General features: G+C 55.3%; 3 protein-coding genes across 9 annotated transcripts in view; all 3 read right to left on the reverse strand.

The window, feature by feature from the left end:
- The window catches only part of EGLN2 (egl-9 family hypoxia inducible factor 2), an 8,208-nt gene extending 5,050 nt beyond the window's left edge, over positions 1-3,158 (reverse strand). The window contains exon 1 of the mRNA XM_002923691.4: positions 2,290-3,158. Coding sequence (XP_002923737.2) covers positions 2,290-3,126 — 837 coding nt within the window. The 5' untranslated portion in view covers positions 3,127-3,158. The remainder of the gene's footprint in view (positions 1-2,289) is intronic.
- Positions 3,159-3,302: 144 nt separating this feature from the next.
- RAB4B (RAB4B, member RAS oncogene family) lies at positions 3,303-13,973 on the reverse strand. Of its 6 annotated transcripts, XR_002143603.2 has the most exons (9): positions 13,811-13,973; positions 12,574-12,654; positions 12,243-12,357; positions 10,817-10,879; positions 10,574-10,728; positions 9,424-9,519; positions 9,193-9,325; positions 6,512-6,613; positions 5,790-6,163 (listed from the first exon to the last, which is right to left on the reverse strand). XR_002143603.2 is itself a non-coding variant. In XM_019804282.2 (8 exons), exons 1-7 carry the CDS (start codon positions 13,824-13,826, stop codon positions 9,210-9,212), a joined length of 642 nt encoding a protein of 213 aa, XP_019659841.1. In that variant the 5' UTR covers positions 13,827-13,973; the 3' UTR covers positions 3,303-3,362; positions 9,193-9,209. The 6 variants fall into 6 exon arrangements, 5 of the variants coding, with proteins under 5 accessions (XP_019659841.1, XP_011228710.1, XP_034494536.1 ...); XM_019804282.2 differs by lacking the exons at positions 5,790-6,163; positions 6,512-6,613 and adding an exon at positions 3,303-3,362; XM_011230408.3 differs by lacking the exon at positions 6,512-6,613.
- A 115-nt stretch (positions 13,974-14,088) lies between these two features.
- Positions 14,089-18,832, reverse strand: MIA (MIA SH3 domain containing). Of its 2 annotated transcripts, XM_002923693.4 has the most exons (4): positions 16,001-18,832; positions 15,781-15,914; positions 15,192-15,302; positions 14,089-14,859 (listed from the first exon to the last, which is right to left on the reverse strand). In XM_002923693.4, exons 1-4 carry the CDS (start codon positions 16,128-16,130, stop codon positions 14,836-14,838), a joined length of 399 nt encoding a protein of 132 aa, XP_002923739.2. In that variant the 5' UTR covers positions 16,131-18,832; the 3' UTR covers positions 14,089-14,835. The 2 variants fall into 2 exon arrangements, with proteins under 2 accessions (XP_002923739.2, XP_034494537.1); XM_034638646.1 differs by having other exon boundaries at positions 14,089-15,302.
- Positions 18,833-18,969: the final 137 nt, after the last annotated feature.

Raw genomic sequence — 18,969 nt, forward strand, 5'->3', positions numbered from 1 at the left:
CACACACACACACACACACACACACACACACACACACACACACACAGTATGTTAGAAACTGGGGACTGAGCCAATGACAGCAGGCCCCACCTCCAAGCTGCTCTTAAAGGGGCAACCAAGCAAGCGAGGCCCCCCTGTGGTCCCCTATGGTGGTCCTTGATGCCAATGGGAGTCAACTCTTTCCCACCTGCAAGTCAGCTGAGCAGAGGAACTAGAGACAGCTAGGAGACGAGAACACAGGAGCTCCATTCAGGAATGACCAACAGGCAGGCTGTTGCTGGCCCTAGCCACACTGGTGATCTGCCCCCACCACCTCTGTGATCACCCACCTCAGCACCCCACACTCTTATTTCAGAGCCTGGGGAGTCCAGAGGTTGTCGTTGAAGGTGGGGAAGCCTGGAGTGGGCGTCTCACCAGGACGGGGGGAGGGGGGGGTCTGAGAACTCCCGTGATTGGGTTGGCTCCCCCCTCCCTTCTCAGTCTAGCCAGGTTTGTTCTTACCTCCCAGGACAACAGAAATCACCCAGAGCTAAAACAGTCCCAACACCCCGAGCCCCCAGTCTTCGCTAGGGCCCTGCCCCCAACCACATCCCAAGGCACCAAAGGGGAAGACATCTGCTCACTCTACTTTGCCCTCCCCTCGTAAAACTGCCAAAGACTAGCTGGGGACTTGACTGATTTTTTTTTTTTTTTAAGATTTTATTTATTTATTTGACAGAGATAGAGACAGCCAGCGAGAGAGGGAACACAAGCAGGGGGAATGAGAGAGGAAGAAGCAGGCTCATAGCGGAAGAGCCTGATGTGGGGCTCGATCCCATAACGCCGGGATCACGCCCTGAGCCGAAGGCAGACGCTTAACCGCTGTGCCACCCAGGCGCCCCACTTGACTGATTTTCTTATCCCACGGACGAGCAAACTGAGGCTGAGGAAAGCATGCTGCCCTGGGCCATTCAGTTCTCACGTCTCCCCTCAAACTCCCTCCTGCGAGGATGGGTGACCTGGGGTGAAGATGCTGAGCACTTCGTGGCCAGGCAGACTCCCTCTCATCTCTCCTGCCTGCACCAGGGCAAAGCCCAGGGAAGGGCCTCCTCTGGCTCTCCAGCTATCAAGTAATGGGAGGGAGGGGGAAGTAGGACAAGTTTAGCTGGGTGGGGGGGATGCTGGCCTTGGCCTGAGGGAGCCTGGGTCCCTGAGCCAGCTCCACCCGGAGATAGAAGCTGCACAGAGGCAGAACCCAAGATGGGATCAGAGGGAAGAGGGAGGAGACATCAGGAGCACAACCTCATGCCTGCAGGGAAGCAAACAGCCCGGCCATCACTCAGGCATCACTGGTGTGCAGTAGGCACTCCCTACGGGGACTTAGCCAAATGACACTAGCCTTGGACTCAAGGCCAGAGCCCTCTGAGCCCTCTATGAGGAGGATTATTGTGTTGGAAGGCCAGAAAAGCCCAAAAGACCACTGTCTTGTGCAGAGCTCCTAACCCTAGGTTCTCGAATGGGCAGCTGGAAGCTGAGGAGGTGCTGATGACTGCCCATAAACCAGACAAATGAGCATTTTTCTTAAAAGAGGGTCTGTAGTTTCAGCAGATTCTTGAAAAAGCCCAGGTTCCAAAAAAAAGTATATTAATAACAACTACTGTAAAATAAGAAAAAGGTACCAAGAAGGGACACAGAACAGAGAATCAAGGGAACAGATCAGAACCGACAAGAATACAGTGATGGACAGACAAGACAAGAAGGATACAGGACAGGCATTAGGATGGGGAAGCACAGGAAAGATGAAGGACAGGACCCCCTCCCCACCCACGCCAGTACACAGGCACCCAGTGCCACCCTCAGGAAGCTGTCCTGCCCACAGATGCCACAGTATGGCACAGGGGAGTACAATGTAGTCCAGCGCCAAGCGCAGTGGGCAGCACCTCCTCCCTCAGCCTGGCACGGGCCTCACCACTGCCACCCTCCCCACTCTGCCTCCTGGTTCTCCTGCCTGGGAGACAGAATGGACAGACCAGAGGACAGACCAAAGACAGGCAACTGAAAGGACAGACAAGACAGGGGTGGATGAAAAGAGAGGCAAACAGGGAAAGAGAAAGTGCACAGACCCCCAAAATCCTCACAGTAGGGAGAGCCCAAATCAAACTCCAAGACCAACACTCACTCCACTGGAGCTGCCTACATCCTTCTGTGACCCCAGAAGCCTATCTCCAAGGGCACCGATACTCAGAGCACCAGGTATCCAACAAGCAGGTGCTGGGGGGCCCCCTCCACGCAAGGCCCTTACAGCCTTACCTTGGTGCGCCCATTGATGATGTAGCCACCCAGGCGCCCAGCGCAGTGGCGGATCACAGCATCCACGTGGGCCATGAGGACCCCGATGCTTCGGCAGCCCGGCTCATGGCCTTCCACCCAGGCAATCTGGTCCCCACGAATGCTGCGTGGCGGGATAGCCCGCTGGCTCACCAGCTGCCCATCACGCAGGCGCCCACTCCGCTTCAGGGCTTCCACCTCGGCCAGCACGCAGCCACCCAGTGCCGCCCCCAGGAAGCTGTCCTTGACACAGATGCCGTAGTACCGCATGCAGGGCACGATATAGTCCAGGGCCAGGCGCTCAGGCGCGGTGGGCAGCACCTCCTCCCTTGGCCCCACGCTGGCCTCGCCATTGCCACTGCTGCAGCCCATGCTGCCCTCCCCTTCAGCCTCTGCCTCCTGGTTCTCCTGCCTGGCCCAGGACCGCTTGCTGGGTGCTGGGGCATCCCCACCATCCTCTGCCCACTTCCGTTTGGGGGCCTCAGGCCGGGCGCCCTGGGCCGCCAGTCGCTGGCACCCCTTGGTGACCAGTGCTGCAGCGCCCTCACTCTGCAGTGGGAGCAGCTCACCACCATCCTGCCCGCAGATGCCCTCCCGCAGGGGGCTGGCTGTCGTGGAGGTGGCTGTGGCCCTGGGGGTCCCACTCCCCGCCGAGGCCTCACCAGGTGCTCCTGGGCGGTGGTAGGAGGGTAGCAGGGGACAGGGCAGGTAACTCTCCACCCCCATCCTGGCCTGACCAGGCTCCAAGGGCTCTGACACAGGACCCGGCAACTGAGGGAGAGCCTGACTCAGGGTCTGCGGCTGGCACGGGCTGTCCATGGCAGCAGCGTCTTCATCCCCCGGGCATGGAGGGCACGGCCCGGGCCCATGGTGCCACCCTCCTCCGCCTCCGCCTCCTCCACTTGATGCAGCCGGGGGCCGGGGCGGCTGAGCCTGGCGTAAGGCAGGGTGAGGCAGGGCAGGCAGCAGAGGCTCTTCTCACGCCCTGGGGGTGCTCGCTGGTCCCCAAGTCCTCTGCTGCCCCTAAGGGCTTGGGAAAGGACCCGTCAGGGTGGCTGAAGGGGGAGAAAGAAAAAAAAGAAAGTGAGAAGAGCTAGAGGCACTCCGACCGGGGCAGGGGGTGAGGGGTGGCAGGGGCAGTAAAGAGGAAGACAGATTTGGCTACACAGTCCCCCAAAACGCAAGGCCACGTTGGGGAGAAGACCATGGGAACTGTGGCGGGGGGGGGGCAATCAAGAAGAGAAAAGGCAGTGAGGGAGGCAGCAGGAGGAGTGAGGCTGGGGAGATGACCCTAAGACACGGCTGCGGGAGAGCATCCGCGGACAGACGCAGCGAACAGAAAGGACAGAGGAGGCCTTAAGTAGAAAAGGAATGCTGGAGCAGTGGGGAGCGGGAGATCTGCCTGGGAACTCCAGAGACACACGGCAGGAACGGGGGAGGGGGGATCCACAGACAGAGCAAACAGGGGAGCCCAAAGACAAAGAGAATGGGGGGCCCAGAGACCGAAAAACCGACCCTGGAGAGAAGCTGGGAGGGCGGGCCTGAGACAGCCGGACAGAACGGGGCGGAGGGGTCAACCTAAGCCCAACGGGAGGAAGCCAGCCGGCGGCTGACACACACCCAGACGGAAGGGAGGGCCTAAGACAGACAGACAGACGGAAGGCAGCCGCGGAAGGAGGGTCCACGGCGACGAGGGGAAGGGCGGGGGAGGGTTCACGCACTCGGGGACAGGACGGGAGAAGGCGGCCCCTCCCAAGCCCCTTCGGTGTGGGCCTCCCGCCTCGGGGCTCTGTAGGCAACGGAGGCCGGGCCTAGGGACCGCTCGGACCCCGCGCCTCCTCCCNAGCGGCTTCTTCGCCCCGTTCCCTTCCCTCCCCCAGCTCTCCTCACCGAGCTTTTTCCTCCGGCCTCGGCGCCGTCGTTTGTGCCAGCCGCCCAGCGCCGCACAGCGCGCCATACCCCGCCCCCACCTCCCGCGACGCTCCGCCCCCGCCTCGCCCGGTGGGCACGTGACCGCGCCCGCGGAGGAGACGGTGCGTGCGCAGGCGCGAGCTGCGCGGGGCGGTACAAGGAAGTTCAGAACACACCCCCTCGAGATTGGGTAAATGGGTCGGTCGCCAATGTGAGGCTCATTTGCATACTGCACTCCGCCCCTTATGGGCGAGAGGAGGAAGACGGTTAGAAAGGGCTGGATCCGGGAGGGGTGGGTGGAGTTCAGCAGTTAGGCCAGCGACGTGGGAGGGGCATGCAAATAATTAGCCTAGGCCGGCCCACCCTCTCAGAGTCCCTAACCCCAGAGAGTGACGGGTAGGCGGGCCGGACAGCGGCATGCAAACGATGTTATTTACATGGACAGCCCCGCGTTCTCGAAGCCCAAGAACAGGACAGTGAGAGAGAAATGTCTGCGCAGTTAGTTGAGAAATGTATGTAAATGCGCAAATTAGTAATTTACCTAAGTACTTTCTGTGACGGAGGGAAAAAAGTGCAGAACGTCCCTCAGAGAGGAAGACAGACTGGAAGGGATGCCACAGTATGACCCGCTCCACCCTGCCGTTTCGGGACAATTGTGGGAGTCTGAATAAAGCGACCTAGTAAAGCTACTCAGAGTACGCAGAGAAGACATTTATCTAACAGCCTCGGGTCTAAGAACATTTTTGGGTGACCCAGCCTGGAAGGACTATGCAGATGCGGTCATTTAAATGCCTCGCTCCTCCACCGTCGCCAGGGCGTGAGGGGGGCTCTCAGAGGCTCAGGCCTACCCTGTGGGGGGGCTAGTGCTGACTTGGGGATGGCAGAGAAGTTGGGGGTGGCATGAGGGGGCTGCACCTGTCTGTCCCTGGCAGAGCACTTGTATCGTCAGTTCACCAGGACACAAAGAGATAGACACCCGTTGCAAGTATGCACAAGTCAGAGTTGCACAAAGGCCTACAAAGTTCTCGGGGGCATACTCAGGGTTTATGGTCACATGCAGCTGTATCAAGGGTGCCAAATTCACACAAGACAAACACAGACCTCAGGGACATAAATGCACAGTCACACATGCAACAGTCTGACGCTGCCTGGGGCCTCCAAGCATCAAAGATGCATGGAGATCACCTATAGGCCCGAATTTTCATTCCCTGGCCTTGATCCCAAACACCACCAGCCTCAAGGATACAATCGCCAAGGACACAAAGTAGTCACAAGCAACAGTGTCACACTAACAATCAGCACATATTCACACACACATCACAAATACAGGCCATCAGTGCTACACAGGTGGGCCTCCAGCATGCCTTGTCACAACACTGGCAGTTACCGACTCCCTCCACAACACCACCTGATTCATGGTGTCCACAACACCACCTGAGTCATGGTGTCCCCTCCACACCATATCCAATCCAGAAACATGACCCCCACACACCATGACACATGGCTCTTCCATCAGGGGCCTCTTCTGTCTCCCCTCCCTCCCCATCACCCCAAAATAAGAGAGGCCAAGACACAGGTGTAAACAATGCTTTATGGGGGTGGAGTGGGGATGGGACAGGCCTCCGGGCAATAAATAACACGTACTCGCAATGGCGGGGAGCTGGGGCCAAATGCCCTGGTCTCAGGCTTTGGGAACTCTTCGAGTATGGTTAGGGGTTCCGGGGGGACAGGGGTTAGCCAAGACAGAGGAAGCAGCAGCAGGTACGGATTCCCCCTTCCCCCTTGGCTCAGTCTTGCCCCTCAGCCAGGCCCCACCAGGCCAGGGAAGGGGGATAGGTGGCGGGACAGCTTCTCTGGGGCCAGGACAGGTGAGGGGCTCGGCCTCCCAGGGCCTGGGTCTGGGCCCTGGCCAGAAGGGCAGGGCTGGTCCTGGAGAACGGGTGAGCTGAAAGAAAAGTGTGTGGTGAACTAAAGGGACCCTGGGTCGGCCTGGCTGGTGTCTCTGTCTCATTTCTGGGTATCTTCCTGCCCTCCTGTGTCTGATTTTCTATTTCTTGTCTGCAGGTAATTTGGGGCTGTCTCTCTGAGGGTAACTTGCATATCTCCCTGTTTGTCTCAGAGGGCTGACCCCTTAAGTCTGCAGAGGGGTATCTCAGTATCTAAATTTCACGTCCCCACCTTGGTATCTCTGTGTCCCTCTTGTTCCTGGATTGCCCTGGCTCATTCCAGTGTTTTCCAAACTGAGGAGACACCTTCAGTTAGTGGTCGTTGCTTCAGCTACAGATAGCATTACCTGGGAGCTTCTAGAAATCCGGAAATCACTTCAGAATCTCTGGGGGTGAGGCCCAGGCATCAGACTCTTTTAAAGTTCTCCAGGTGATTTCAATGGGCAGCACTGCATTAGTGGGTTGGGAAATCAGTGTGGTGGGCCTTGGCCAATTTTTCAATGAAACAGAATAAAATAGAATAGAAAACATCAGAGGGGCATCATATGTCATAAGAGTATTGGTCCATACAGACAGTAAGCAGATTGGTGTGTGTCAAAGGCTGGGGATGGGGGGTGGGAATGGGGAGTGACTGCTTAATGAATATGGGGTTTCCTTAGGGCAATGAAAATGTTTTGGAACATTTTCATGGCTAATGTACGCCATGTGAGTTTCACCTCGATAAATAACAAAAAACAAAGAATATTGGTGCTATAAAAATGTTTCAGCTTTATGTGTGTGTAACTGCATCAGATTGAGATGTGTAAAATGTATTTTCTCCTACAGATTGCAGTCAACAAGGTTTGAAAAAGCACTGTCTCATTACCTTTGATTCACTGAGGGCAAACTCTGAAACGGACGCTATACTAAGCCCTCAGGTGAAGAATACACACCCATCCATTTCTACGCAGCCCAGACTCTTTAAAACGGATAGTAAAAAGAAAAATAATAACCAGCCCTCATTTCTTTACTAAGCGTCAGCCCCTATGCTAAGGACTTTACATGAATTGATGCAATTAATCTTCTCAACACCCAGAAGAGGTAGGTACTATTATTAGCCCCATTTTACAGGTAAGGAAACCAAGAACCCAGAGTGATTAAGTAATTTGCCCAGTCACACAGGTAGGAAGTGACAAGTCAGAGTTCAAACCCAGGCAGCCCCGCTCTGGAATCTCTGACCTGTCACCTCCTTCCCTTCTCAGATGGGGAAGACAAATACAATAATGGTCAAGTGTTCGGAGCTGAATGCTTTAAAAAGTAGGGGGCAGCTGTGAGACCAGCCGGCTAGAGGTAGTGACCCCAACTGGGAAGCTGATAAAGGTATCCTGCAGGAAGAATCATTCTAGCAAAGACCAGATGATGAGGGGCAGCTGGCAGAAGAAAGGAGGCTGGAGGACAGGCACGCCGAGCCGAGGCACAGCAGATGCGGAGGCATGGAAGGAAAGAGGGCTGCCTGAAGCACTCACCCTTGGCTCCTCTCTCTCAAATGCCATATCCATTCATCAGGAAATCATGTTGGCTCTGCCTTCAAAGTATATCCAAGGTCTGAGCTCTTTCCCCACAGCCGCCCTGAAGCCGCCAATGGTTGGAAGCTGGGGCAGGTGCGGGGGGGACGTGAAGCACAGGGGGGGAACTGGCAAGACATACACACTCTCGAAAAGATGGGAATGGGACCTCATCCTGTAGGACCTCACAAGCCCAGCAAGGAGTGTGGAAGCAAGGCTTCCTGGAGGAGGGGAAGGAGGGAAGAGAGGGAAGGAACAGTGTTCTTGGCAGAGGGAAGAGCATGAATAAAGACCCAGAGAAACGGGAAGAACTTCAGGGTGGCTGCGGCGGCCTGAGCGGTGGGGAGAGGTGTGAGTTGAGGCAGGTGAGGCTGGCAGGGGTAAACACCAGGCTAGGAGCTTCGGCTCTGTGCCATGGACCCTGGGAGCCATGGGTGGTTTTAAACGGGGGAGGGACAGGATCAGATTCGTGCTTTAGAAAGACCCAGTGGCTACATCAAGAGGGGGTGAGACTGGAGACAGAGACCAGGGAGGATACAAACCTAGCCATGTCTCAGTCCCTCCTCTGCCCGTCCCCCCCCCCATCTGTCTACCATTGTCTCTCAGTCTGACTCTGCGGTAGTCTCTCACTGGTCTCTCAGCAACCACTCCTGCCCACCGCCCCCCTCCTCTATATGTGGCCAGAGGGATCCTAGGAATACCTGAATCAGGTCCTGTCCCTTCTCTGCTCAGAGCCCTCCCATGGCTCCCATCCAACTAGGGATATAACCCAGAACCTCCTCATGGACAGCAAGGCCCTGTCTGATCTGCTTTCCCCCACCCCTGACTTCATCTCCTGATCACCTCCCCTGCCCCCCAATACACACACATACTCCACTCCAGCCACACTGGCCTCCATGGACTTCCTCAACCAGGCCAGGCATGCCCCTACCTCAGGGCCTTTGCACTGGCTGTTCTTTCTGCCTAGAATACTCATCCCCCAGGGACCCATACGTCCCCCTCATTCCCCTCCTTAAGGTCTTTACCCAAATGTCATCTTTTCAGTGAGGGTTTCCCTCATCACTGAAAATCTCCACTCCTCCCCCCTCCACACTTTCCCTTTATTTTTCTTTATAGCTCTTATCTTCCTAACTACTATATCATTTTCTCATGTGTCTTGTTTATTGCCAGTCTCCTCCCAAGAGCATGTTGGCTCCACGAGGGCAGGGACTGTTTGGCCCACTGCTTGCACAGGACCTGGCACACAGCAGGCATTCGATAAATATTTGCTGAATTATGAATGGGTGGGTCAGAGATCCAGGGCAGAGAGCTGGTGGCAAGATGGACAGAACGTCCCCGAGGCCAGGATGCTGGCTCCTTTCACTTGACTGTTTTTGCATCTTTCTCACTCTTTCTCTCATCGCCCCTCCTTTTCTGTATCTCTGCTCCATATTCCCCCCTTGCCGGGACCCCACCCCTGCCGTTCCTGGGCCCCAGGCTCCCACCTGGCTCAGCACACATCTCAGCAGCCACAGGGCTGAGGGGCCACGGCCTGGGCGCTCCGAGGCTGCCGCAGCTGGCGGAGTGAAGCATCCCCGTACTGAATGCCTGAGCCCATCCTCTCGGGGTCGAGCTCGCCTGGGGGGGTGCAGGGGAGAGGTCAGGACTGGTCGCCTGGAGAACTCTGGGCCCTGCCTTCCTCTCCCACTACCACCCTGGGCAGTCAGGGGCCTCACCTGAGTCGATCTTGTTCAGGATGGTGCGGGCACACTTCAGGAAAGCCTCTTCCACGTTCTCACCCGTGAGGGCGCTAGTCTCCAGGAACATTAGCTCTGGGGGACAGGGCCTCGGTCAGTCCCCACCCTCCCCTTGACAATGACCTGCCACCTCTCATTCTGCTCCTCAAGCTTCCACCTCTGCCCTCACTCCAGGCCCTTGCCCTGGGCCCCCCTCCCCAGGTGGTTCCTGCCTACACACCTCCTCCTCCAGAAAGTCCTCTCTGACCTCCCAGCATGCATCAGGTGCCCTCTCAGCCCCCTGGGCTCCCACAGCCCCCTGTGCCTCCCCTCTCCCGGCCCTGACCTCTCTGGCCTGTCACTGTCTGGAAAGGGTCCTGTCTCCCTTCCCCACCCACTGGACTGTGAGCCCGTGAGAGCTGGGCCCAGGGTGTCTTTAACACTATGTCCCCAGCACCATCTAGGACAGGCCCAGGCCCACCACAATTTGCCCTTTAGCCATGTGACAAGGCCTCACAGAAAGTAAGAGCCAGGACTCAAGCCCACATCTTTCAGATGGCAAAACATCCTCAAACCTGAAGGTTACCAACTGGAGGGACTACAGACCCTGAGCTATAAGGTGTTTGGCTAACACAGAAGTTCTCAAATGAGTTTATAGTCGCACACCTTTTGATGTGGCTGTCGGTCCGGTCCATACCCCTAATGCTAGTGGCTGCTAACTTAGGGTCTACCCTGTCCTATTTCCCTTATTCACAAAACAGACCTGTCCCCTCGGGCCATCGGAGTTTGCGACCTCCATGTTACACCAACACCCTGCACTGGTTGAAGGTTTCTTAGCAGCCAACATTAACCAAGCGCCCGCTCCCGAGTCCAGGGAGTGCTGGGGGCTCCTTGGGACCGACCCCCTTAACCATCACGTACTACGTGAGGCAGAAACACTGTGATTCCCACTTCCCAGATGAGGAAACAGGACCAGAGTGGTCACACAGTTCACATGTGGCAACACTCGCATTTGAACCCAGACCTCTCAATCTCCACATTCCCCTGCTAGGCACAGCTACAGAGAGCCCACAGGCCCATGGGCCCCAGTGGATGGCCCCTGCTTTTCTGCTGAGCATCCTTCCCCACTGGCCCACCATAGGGTCCTCACCATTCTCCTGGGCAAAGCGGGAGGCCTCTAGGAAAGTGACCTCGCGCTCGGGGTCTAGGTCTTTCTTGTTGCCACAGAGGATAACCACGATGTTGGGGCTGGCCAGCGTGCGGGCGTCGGTCAGCCAGGCAGCCAGCGAGTTGTACGTCTCCCGGCTATAGAGAAGGGAGAGAGGAAAGAGGGAGGCAGGCACAGGATAGGGGCCCCGCCCACGCCCTGCCCCACTCTCCCCGAATCACCCACCTGGTGATGTCATACACCAGCAGGGCTCCAGCCGCCCCTCGGTAGTAACTCCGTGTCACCGACCTGTGAGGCCAGGGGGACCCAGTCACCCCCGAGGCTGGGGTCTGCCCTGAGATTGCCCCCCTCTGCGGAGAGAGACTGGTGGTTCGGAGGCCCCCCCTTTACTGCTGGCCCATCCCCCAAAAGCTGACGGTGGTCTGGTGTCACCACAATTTCCTTCTCTGCTGGTCTCTCTGCCTCCCTCAATCTCTGTCTCCCTTAGCTGTCTGTCTGCCTGCCTCTGTCGGAGTCTCTGTCTTTGACTCTCTCATGTCCCTGTCTTTATCTCTTCATTGGCCTGTGTCTTTCTGCCTGTCACTCTTACGTGTGTGTCTCTCTCATTCCCTAGGTCTCTCTATCGCTGTCGCTCTGTCTGTGGTTCTCTCATCCTCACTCTTGATTTCTCATGCATTCGCTCATTCCTCATTTCCTGCCACCTCCCCTTCGCCCAGTCCTGGCCAGGGGTCTGCAACTACCTCTGCTCGTCCCTCTCCTGCCATGTCCCAGGGACGCCCTGTTCCCAGAGTGGCAGACTGCGCATCTCGATGTCACCTGTCTGGGTACCCCTTGAACTCAGGCAATCATTTCACAAGCATTCACTGAGCACATACTGCAAACCCAGCACCAGCCGCATACCCTTTGCCCTGTCTCTCTCTCACACAGCGAATCAACGCACCAATATTAACTCAGCAGCTACTATGCCCTGGCCTGGGGCCCACACCTCTCCACGGACTCAATTCCCTCGTGTCCCTCCTCTCTCTGTCTCTGTTTCTCACGCTCAGGATTTCCATGCATCCACCACCTTGTCTTTCCCCTCTGCCACACACACCCATTTCTCCATCTCTCTGGCTCCGCCTGTCCCACCCTCCCGGTTTCTGGCTCTGACCTGTTTCTCTTTGTGTTTCTTTATCACCCTTCCCTTGCTCTTCTCAGTGTCAGTCTTTCTCTGTCCCGTTCAGAGTGTACCTGTTTTCCAGTTTCCCTCTCTTTCAATCTCTCCCTTTCCACGTCTATCCCTTGCCCCCACCCCAAGCGCCTCTCCCTGGGCACAAGTCTTCATCTCTCCAGCCATCTACTGGATGGCCTATATAGGGTCGATCTATTGCAGTCTCTCTAGGATCTGTGAGTCTCTCCCTTCATTATACTCCTTTCTCAACCTCATTTTCCCTCACTATCCCTTCTATCTCTCCAGGATCCCTGCTCTCTCTGGCTGAAGGTACCTGTACCCAGTCTCCGTCTCTCTCTCTTGGCCTTGCCTGCCCTCTCAATGTCTCTGTGCTCCTATTGGATCTCCAAGTGACTGCACACACCTCTCTCTCCCGGTCTCCCTCTCCCATTTTTTCTCCTCTCTCCTCTGCCCCTTCCCTTGGGAGCCCGGCCCACCTACCGAAACCGCTCCTGGCCGGCTGTGTCCCAAATCTGGAGTTTCACAGTCTTCCCACCCACGTTGACCACCCGAGATCCAAACTCCACGCCGATTGTGTGGTTGGAGTCCTGTTTGACTGGGAGTGGGAGGGAGAGAAGAGGCAGTGCAGGGGCTCAGGAGATTTCCTGATCCCAGGCCTCCTCAGTCTGTACAAAACCATTCTCGTTGCTGGGGTGACTGAGGCTCAGGGAGGATCTAGCAAACACGAGGGCCAGGCAGCCAGCCCTGCCCTTGCCCCCACCATGCCCACACCCACAGTTCAGTGCTCCCGGGGCCATTCCCAGAAACTTACACTTATTCTCAATGAATTGATGAAGGAGACATGATTTGCCAGTTCCTGCACTGCCAATCACCAGGAATTTGAAGAGGAAGTCTGAGCAGATGGAGCCAAGATCAGGGAAACCCGTATGGAGAGAATGATATGGGGCAAAAGATGGAAACCAAGAGACCGTCACAGTTACAAGGGGACAAACAGACACAGGCAGAAACAGAGCAACAATAACAACATCAACAGACAATTCTTACAGTGCTTACCCATAAAGCACAGTTCTAAAGTTCTTTACTACAGCAAGCTCACTTATTCCTCAGAAAAACTCTACGAGGAAGGTATACTAACAAATATCCCTGTCTTCCAGATGAGGAAAAAGAGGCCAGAAAGGTTAACTGGCTTGCCCAGGATCCCACAGCTGGGCAGGGCTGGGATTCGAACCCAGGTCAACTGGCTCCAGAGTTCAAAAGCTTAGCTATTACCTTGTTGAAGCCTCTTGAGAAGCCACCTTATCGAGGCCCACAGGCTTGCCCTTGCCCCTCACGACTTCACCTCCTACCACCCTGGCCTTCAGTCTATTCCCTGAAAATAGCAAGCTGGTTCCCGCCTCAGGATCTTTGCATTTGTTCCTTCGGCTTTTCCCTACTTGTTGAAGGAATGTGGCTCCTTCTTACTCTTAAACTAGTGCTGTTTCTGCCGCACCCTGTCCTTCCACCTCTTCATCCATCCATCCAGATTTTCCAATTCTGGGTCCCTCCATCCCTCCCTTTACCCAAGGCACTGGCCCTAGTCTCAAGTTTAACCCCTACCCCTTGCCACTAGTCCCGCCCACCACCTAATTCAAGGACAACTCATCCCCAACCCCACCGCAGACCTCTCAAGCCACAGCAGTCTCAGGGTCCACAGCATCCCCTCGGGGTTCTCGCAGCCCACCATCCTCAAGCCCTGCCACTCACACAGTCAGCCTCACCCCATCCACTCAGGCTCCGCCCACCCTTTCCCCCACGGCCTGCGCAGGTCCATCAAGACTGGCTCCCTCAAATCCCGCCCCAAATCTATTTAACCTACACACCAGACCCTCAGGCTCCGCCCAAATCGATGGAGCTCAGCCTCGGACCCACTAAATCCCTCCCAGCATCCACTAGGCCCTGCCCCATGCCAGACCCCGCCCCCTGGTACCTAAGGCCCCGCCCCATTCCCCAAAGGCCGCATCCTCCCCGGGCCCAGACCCCAGACCCCGAATTCGGCCCACCACCCTCACCGTAGGTCTCGGCCATGACTCGGTCGCGGCCGCTTGGGGCCGCAATATGGCGCCGCGGCCGCGCCTGCTCCTCGGCTGGCAGCCGCTCCGCTCCGGCTGCAGCCCCGGCTGCAGCCCCGGCTCCTTCCTACTCCCGGGGCCCGCGCCGCCACTTCCGCCTCCACCCCCCTACGGCGCGACTCGCTAGGGCTGCGGGATACCAGGCCACGCTTCCGAAGGGCAGGGATTGGCGAGCTCGGCGGCCAGGAGGCGGGACAAAAGGCGCGGATTGGCAGCTTGAGAGGGGACGGGCCAAAGGGGGAAGGACCAAGACGAGCGATTGGCGGAGCAAGTGGGAAGGGACCGTACAGAAATGCTTAGCCGAGCTGAGCAACGGATTTGGTCAGGAGTACGGGTGCAGAGTCGAGACTCCGGATTGGGTAGGAGCGGACCTGGGGGCGGGGACATGACTGCAAAGAAGGGGGCATGGACAGGATTGACAGACCCTGAAGAGGAGCAGATATTGAGCTGGCGAGCACTCTCTCTGACCTCAAAGGCAAGAAAGAGGAAAACTCGGGCGGGGGGGAGGATACGTGCAGACTAACCTCCCACCTCCCTTTGCAGATGATCTTCCACGAAAACCTCTGTGATTTATGTCTTCCTCATGGTCCGATTGGCTCATTCCCAATAGTTCAACTCCCTCCAATTGGTCTAGAAAGGTCACAACCCGCACCCGGACTGTTCAGGTTATTCCGCCTTCTCATTCGCTGTGTCTGGTATCTACGCTTAGGAGCCCACCTCCGGTACCCAGCATAGAGCGAAGAGCTTTTAATCGGTGGAACTCTGCCTAGCAACCACTGACGTTACCACAGTCAGGGGTCTGACTGGCTAAATTCAGGAACCTGGGGAAGCATTTCCTTTGTTACACCTCCTCCCCGCACCCCCCCCCCAATAAAGACCACAGAGACCCGCAAATTTTGCACTTGGGTGATATATTTGCATAATGCCGGGAAGAAAAAAACAGCAGGGACAGTGGTAGGCTGAGCTCACTGGCAGTAGAAATCCCATTTCTGAAAAAGAGAAAGGGAAAACAGTGGGGAGAAAACCAGCGGTCACACCGCAAAGGATCTGGTGGTTTTAGCAAAGGCTGTAGCGGCAGGGGCCAGGTTTGGCCAAACACGTGCTATGCAAATTAGCCCAGAGCCCCTTAATCTTTGCACCTCTCAATCTGACAGGGACTTAAAAATCACTCCCCATTTTACAGATAAGAAAATTGAGGGAGGAAATTTGTCCCAGCGCACAGAGCCACGCTGCCAGGGAGCCAAAGGCAGAAGCATTTCTGCCCATCTTCACAACCCCAGGGTCCTCCCTCTCGATCCCTGTCAGCCCCCAAGACACTCACATCTGTCTTCACATCGATTTTGCCAGGTTTCAGGGTCTGGTCCTCACGTACAACACTACTGGGGAAGTAGCCCAGGCGAGCAGCTAAATCTCCATAGTAATCTCCCTGAACCTGGAGAGGAAGAATTCAATGCCGGGGTCTGGGAAGACGGCAAACTCGTTCCTGCTGAAGACCATAGCACTTTTCTTCCTGATCTCCAGATGGCTGGCTCCATCCTTGTCACTCAGATCTCAGCTTACAGTCACTGCGTGCAGGCCCTCCCTGACCACCTGAAGTAGCCCCTGAGTCAGTGTGTATTAATTCTTGGAGGAGCACATATTTGCTGATATCTTTTGATAACTTGTCTCCTTCCATTAGAATAAAAGGGATCATTCGCTGTTGTATCTTCAGGGTCTGGAACAGAGCCTGGCACTACAGTGGGTGCCCCATAATTGCTCAACAAGGTAAAAACCAAGTAGATCACAATACCCCTTCCCCCCTGCCAAACTATTTCAGTCCATCCCCTCAAATTTTCCCTTTGGGTGGAAAATTAGGGTATACTCCCACCCCAGCCTCACATTCTTTCCTCTTCTGTTCTCCCAAGACTCACACTGCCTCCCCAGAAGAGCCGCCCTCGGCCCTTCAGCTTGGAGAAGACATACACGACTTGGCCCCTGTGTATGGTCAGGAAACGGCAGTCGGGGGCCACGTAGTCCTGAAGGGCCACAGCCATGGAGATGGGGTCTAGGGAAGGAATAGAAGGGAATGACAGCACCCTCCACACGGGCTGGTAGCCCAAGCCCCCAGGCCCCCCAACCCCCAGCTCTTACAGCTGCATTCCTCATCAGCACACAGCTTGCGGTCAGCCAGCTTGGGCATGGCGCGGCCCCCGACACTAGGCCCTGGGAAGGCAGACAGCAAAACAATGACACCGAGGAACACTGGCGAGCCAGCCATCATGGACTCCAAGCAAGAGAGTGACTGAGGGGGAAATGGGGTCTCCAGTTTCCTTCTGCCCTCCCTCTCTCCAGCAACACAAGGAAACCTGTGTCCTCGGTCCAGTCTCCGCCCTTAACCAGTTCCAAATTTCTCCCACGACACCTAGAGGTTGCTACCCAGCCAGAACCACTTCAAGGCCAGGGTGAGGGCTGCCTGCCCAAGGAAATGCCCAGATAGGCCCAAGCAGTCCAGGCCACTCCAAGTGAGAGCCACCCCCCACCCCCTCCACAATCAGAGGCCAGACAGGCAGGTTGAGATATTCAATTCCATTTCTCGTGAGGCTGCTTGGGTACCCGGGCCTCTCTGCTGCCCCCTCCAAGAACAGAAAACAGGGAGCTAGTACAGAAACTACCTTGGAATTTCCTGTGCTCAGGACAGAACAAGGCAGCCTTTTGATCGCCAGGAACAGCCCCCACTCTCAAGGACCAAGTATTATATGCTGGGTCTTAAGGCTAGCAATGCCCTACCATAATCACTATTTATCTTCATAAGCCACTTCCTGACTGGGTGACCCGGGCTAAGCGATTTCTCTTCTAAGAGCCTCGCCTTACTCCTCTGTAAAATAGGGACCAGGAAAGCTAACCGTTATTTAAAGACCACTCCGCACGTAATTTTTCTTATTAACTCAAATGGACACTCAGCATCACCTTAAGAGGGCTGTTAGAACCCCACTCACCATGGAAATGGCAGGGGAGAGCCTTCAGAAACTTGCCCAAGGTTAGAGCCAGGAAGCCGAGGGGCCAGATTTGGCTCAGGCCCACCCACACCCATCATTCACTGAGTGTGGAGTTGTCCATTGTCGCCAAAGGTCAGGAGAAAACAGAGGCGGAACTTGAACTCAAGTCTCAACCTTTAAAAACTGCGTCTCCACTAGATCCCCGTGCCAAGGTCATTCTCCTGGGCGGCCATCTCCCGTCCTCGGGCATTCTCACCTTTGGCCTTAAGTTCAAACTTTTGTGAGGGGGAAGTGGGTTGGGTGTGCATGGACTTGGGGGTGGGGAAGAATTCATCAGGGGCAAGCCTGGACCTCAGCCAACTCCATGCACCCAATACACAGCACCGCCACCATGGATGGGAGAAGGAGCTCTGCTCAGAAGTCACGTCCAATGATTGGCTTCCTTGATCACCTGGGACCAGCCCCATGGTCCCAGTTGTTTATCAGAACACAGTATTTGCAGTTAGCTTGTCTATTTCGTTTACCGCTGCATGTCCTGTGCCAAGAACAGTATTTAGCACGATAGGTACTTAACACGTATTTGCTGAGTTTATAGTGCTTCCTGAGTACCTGGCAGTGGGGGTGCGCTGGGGGTAGTGGCATGTACCAACAAGAAATACCACGGTACTAACATACAGGAATTCTTCCCTTACACGGGAAGAAAATGAAGCTTGGAGTGGGGACATCAATTGCTCATGGGGAAGAGAAAAAAGAAAGAAGAAAAACCAGGACCTGGGGCTGCCAGTGTGGTGGGCAAGACATTTCCACTTGCCATTAGCAACAAGACTTGCCTCTTAGCGGAGACAACAATCCCTTTCTCCTTTCAGATCCTACAAGGAGAAAGACTGTATTTGGTGCTGTTAAGTCTTTACCACTGCAAACACTGATGTTCCTCTTTAACAGAAAAAAGCAGAGCAGGAGGTGGCTTGGGCTGAGAGCCTTCACGGAAGATGACCACACAGAATTTAACAGTCTTCTAAGATTTATTTTTGTGGTCAATTTTCTACTTCTGGCAAATGATCTCATTTTTCTGTGTACATGGCCTGAAAAAGGGTCTTAAGCAATATATGTATTTTTGAGTCAATTAAAAAATTGTCCAGAGGCGCATGGGTGGCTCAGTCGGTTAAGCGTCTTGACTTCAGCTCAGGTCATGATCTCAGGGTTCTGAGATCGAGCCCCCTGTTGGGCTCCCTACTCAGCAGAGAGTCCCTCTTCCTCTGCCCCCTGCAACCCACTGTCTCTCTCTCAAATAAATAAATCTTTAAAAAAAATTTTTTTTCCGGATCAGGTGTGCAAAAGACTGCCAAAGAAGGTCCCTCTTTTGATCTCCCCTCTTATCCATAGCTTCAGCCAGATTACATGACTGTGCAATTAGAAACTCCATTTCCTAGACTCCCCTGCAGCCAGGGGACTGGAGGATGTGGTTCAGACACCTGCCTGAGGCTCCTGGCTGGCAGGTGGCCAGCACGGAAGATCAGCGGTGTTTGAAGTGGCCATACCCTTTGTGCCTGGTCAGTAGCTTCCCATGTGGGATGGGCACTTCCATCAGCAACAGTGGCGCCTTCCTGAAGTCCAGACTGCAGCTCAGAGACTGCAAGCTTCAACTCCAGAGTCTCAAACCCAGGCTACCACTCCTTCTATCCTTCCAATGAATTCCTGAACACCCAGTTCCCTTCCTTTTCTTCCACAAGTATCTAGTGTGATTTCTCGGGACTGTTGCTATGACAGAGGACATTTGTGTGAAGATTCAAAAAAGGTGAAGAAAAACCTTTCTGGACACTATCATGTTAAAAAAACATACGAATCTACAAAGTGAATAGTGTGCCCTTAAACGTGGCATCCTTGTGTAGTACACAACCTGCCCAACTGGACATGGCAGCCTGGGTTTCAATTTCCTGCTCTGAATGCTGATTGAGACAAAACAGGCATTTTTCCAAACTAGGAAAGATGCCTGACGCTTAGACAGTTACTACACTATTCTCTGTTTTCCCAAGGTTGCAAACCCCAACATGCTAAGGGGTCCCAACACCCTATTCTGAAGTGCAAGAAAAGGCGGCACAGAGGACGAGAAAATAAAAACGACAA

Source organism: Ailuropoda melanoleuca, chromosome 12 (genome assembly GCF_002007445.2).
Source record: "Ailuropoda melanoleuca isolate Jingjing chromosome 12, ASM200744v2, whole genome shotgun sequence".
In the NCBI taxonomy this organism is placed as follows: domain Eukaryota; kingdom Metazoa; phylum Chordata; class Mammalia; order Carnivora; family Ursidae; genus Ailuropoda; species Ailuropoda melanoleuca.

Coding starts and splice junctions, on each gene's coding strand:
- RAB4B (XM_019804282.2), bottom strand. Junction 12,358..12,573: donor TCAATTCATTGAGAATAAGT/GTAAGTTTCTGG, acceptor TCCCACTCCCAG/TCAAACAGGACTCCAACCAC. Junction 9,326..9,423: donor CCTGAACAAGATCGACTCAG/GTGAGGCCCCTG, acceptor GCACCCCCCCAG/GCGAGCTCGACCCCGAGAGG.
- MIA (XM_034638646.1), bottom strand. CDS start 16,130: ATGATGGCTGGCTCGCCAGTGTTCCTCGGTGTCATTGTTTTGCTGTCT. Junction 15,915..16,000: donor TGCTGATGAGGAATGCAGCT/GTAAGAGCTGGG, acceptor TTCCTTCCCTAG/ACCCCATCTCCATGGCTGTG. Junction 15,303..15,780: donor GGCTCTTCTGGGGAGGCAGT/GTGAGTCTTGGG, acceptor CTTCCTCTCCAG/GTTCAGGGAGATTACTATGG.